General features: G+C 44.5%; 1 gene segment (V, D, J or C); it reads right to left on the bottom strand.

Annotated features, from left to right (window-relative positions):
• Positions 1 to 1569: 1569 nt before the first annotated feature.
• On the bottom strand, positions 1570 to 2764 carry LOC105511222. The segment is given in 2 exon segments: positions 1570 to 2296; positions 2627 to 2764. Coding segments are annotated over 2 exon segments (468 nt in total).
• Between the last annotated feature and the right edge of the window lie 461 nt (positions 2765 to 3225).

The raw sequence follows: 3225 nt of genomic DNA, 5'->3' as shown, positions 1-3225 counted from the left end.
CAACATTATGCAAGACAGACCTTGACAATATTTAAATGTATAGCTATGTAGTTCTCTCTCATTCTATCTCCTGCCATGCCCCAGCCTTATAAAAATCCTGAACTTGGGTCACTATTCTTCCCTGCCAGTAGTGTGTTGGTAAAGGGTTGACAACTAACTCTCTGGAGGAAAATAAAGCAAAACTGTAATTTGTTGTGTTTGCTGATTTCTGTAATGTAAATACCCTCACTATTGCCAGTTTCAAGCTAACAAAATGATGTCACTAAAACTGGAGTTGGGAAAAATGTATACAGTTGGCTCCCATGAGCTGATAAGGTAGGCTCCAGCATACAACTGGTCTTTGCTTTCCTTTCAATAAAATTTGATCTAACAAATTTTATTCCTGAAAATTATTTTCTTGACTTGTTTTTAGCTTTATAAAAAGCACATTATGCTTTGCATAGTCTCATTAGACTTAGTTTTTGCATTTGCTATTATATTGCTAAGATTCACCTATAACCTTGTTCTTCACTATAGTTCATTCATTTTGACTCATACAAATATGCCACAGTTTATTCATTCACTCATCTCGGTGCATATCTGGCTTGGTGCCATGTTTTTCTACTGTTTGGTGCTGTTAAGAACACTTTCGTATTTATATCTTCTGATATGCGTATGCAAGAGCTTCTCCTGATGTAAGTCTAGGAGTGGAATTGCTGAGTCATGTATGCAAGAGCCTCTCCTGATGCAAATCTAGGACTGCAATTGCTGAGTCATGGGACATAGGAATCTTCAACTATGAGATGATGCTGAACTGTTTCCAAATGGTTTATAGTACTTATGCTCCCATCAACAATTTATAAGTAATCCTATGAATCCATACCCTTGCTAACATTTTATATTTCTAAACTTTTTATATTTTGCTAATCAAGTGGATATAAGGCTATGTATCACTATGTCTTGCTTCATATTATCCTGATCATCAATGCAGTAAAATATCTCTATATGTTCATTGGTCATACATGTTTCTTCTATTAAATGTATGATCATATGTTTTGCTCATTTTCTATTGGCTCATACAGATTTGTGGCCAATGTAAATATTTGGTTTCTCCTTGGGAAGGATTTTCACTGTTCCACTTACTCTCTTCTAGCTACTGGCAGAACTTTGCAACTCTGTAGACAAGCCATGTTGTCTGAGATCTTCCTTCTAGGTACCTCTGCCCACTCTTCCCTTTGACACCTTTCCCAGAAGCCAGCTCACCAGCACCTTCCCTAGGGATACATTCCAGATCGTGTGTACCTAGGCATAGAGGGTGCTCCCCTCCCTTTGTACTGAGTCTTACTCTGTTCATTCATCAACCGAAACAGCATGGAGAACATGATGGCATTCAACATATACAGGAAATGTGATAGGATTTTATTTTGGTGGTCCTGGTCCAAGGAGGACTGAACATAAATTTGGAGTGGGTGCTATTCAATGCTGTTGCCGTCCTTCTCTAAGGTAACGTACTCATGCGTAACTGTCTACTTGGCTGCCTCTTGGTTATCTTTGTCTTGAGAGCCCAGCATGATGACAAGAAAGCCAATGGCTGAAGTTTATTATAGGAAATACACAGTGATTATACAACTGTCTTCGTATCTACCTCTAGGATTATGTGTAGATCTATTCAAGAACACATGACTGATGTGGCAGAGTCAGGGCAAAATTCCAGGTTTTATAATTTTCAGGGAAGCTTCCATGTCCACTGACCACTTTAGGCCCAACTCTATGGCCATTTCATGGGTCTCAAACACTACAGCTCCTCCATACTCCACACTCACAGGGCTTCTTTTCTTTCTCTCCCCCCACCCCGCCCCACCCCCTGCACACACACACCCAGATGTCTCAGTCAGGAAAGCTGTGGTTTTCCATCTCCATGCCTCCCCTTTCAGCACTCAGGGGACCCGCTGGGGCAGAGGGGCAGCTGCAGAGGGTTCTTGCCACAGTCTCTGATCCCTTTCTGGTGCTGTGTCTCTAGCACTGCAGATGTAGAAGCTGCTGTCTTCAGGATGGGCATTGGTCACTGTCAGAGTGGCGAAGGTCAGGTTTGGATGGTTGATGAGAAACTTGTCCTGCTTGATGCCTTGCTCGTATGTTACACTGGAGCCCTCATTGGAAGTTGCCATAAGTATGAGGCTCTGTTTCCGGAACTGATGATACCAAAACATAGTTGTGGCCTGAAAGTCCAGGCAACGGCACTCGATCTTCACAGAGGTTCCTCTCTTACAGATAACCCTGCTTGGATATTGAGAGACAACAGCACCAAGCCCGGAGCCTGCTGAAAACAGAAGCCAGAGAGAGGAGAGCCCAGCAGGACCCGAGTCAGACAGGATGACAGGCAGAGCTGAGCCTCACTCCCTCCCTGTGCTCCCAGCTCCTGGAGAATCCTGTTTGTTTTGTGCAATCTTTCTGTCATCTCTCTAGGGCCATAATGCCCCATCTCCTCTGACTGGTGGCTTTCACCTTACTGTTTACACCTCTAGAGAGCAGGGCCGCTCCCTCTCCCTTTGATGAGCATAAACAATCCACATTGCCTGGCCACCACTTGACCATGCCAACACACGCACATGCCCACCGAAGCTCCCAGGTAGAAGAAGGCTCATACCTGTCCCCAGAAGCAGCAGAAGCAACAGCATCTTCGGTGATGGCCCCACACCGCCTTCTCCGGGGAGAGTTGTGACCACTGTCTCCATTCACCAGCGACGAGGGATGACTGATCACAGAATCTCAAGGATGCTCTAGTCTGTCCCCTGGTGGTAATCTTTGCCCATGACCAAAGTTACATCCATCTCTCTGCCTATCAAAGAACCATACAAGTCAGGTGCAGTGGCTCACACCTGTAATTCCAGCCCTTTGGGAGGCAGAGGCGGGTGGATCACAAGGTTAGGAGTTCAAGACCAACCTGGCCAACATGGTGAAACCCCGTCTCTACTAAAAACACAAAAATTAGCCAGGTGTGGTGGCAGGCGCCTGTAATCCCAGCTACTTGGGAGGCTGAGGTAGAGAATTGCTTGAATCCAGGAGGCAGAGGTTGCAGTGAGCTGAGATCGTGCCGCTGCACTCCAGCCTGAATGATAGAATGAGATTGCGTCTCAAAACAAAACAAAATCTCATACATTGCCCAAAGTGACCTAAAGATTTCCCAAATCAACTTCTAAGTTTATTACAGATACACTGAGATATAGAGCATTGCAATGACTTAAG

Source organism: Colobus angolensis, unplaced genomic scaffold, assembly GCF_000951035.1.
Source record: "Colobus angolensis palliatus isolate OR3802 unplaced genomic scaffold, Cang.pa_1.0 Scaffold2, whole genome shotgun sequence".
NCBI classification, from domain to species: Eukaryota; Metazoa; Chordata; class Mammalia; order Primates; family Cercopithecidae; genus Colobus; species Colobus angolensis.
This window is presented reverse-complemented; position numbering and strand designations above follow the sequence as displayed.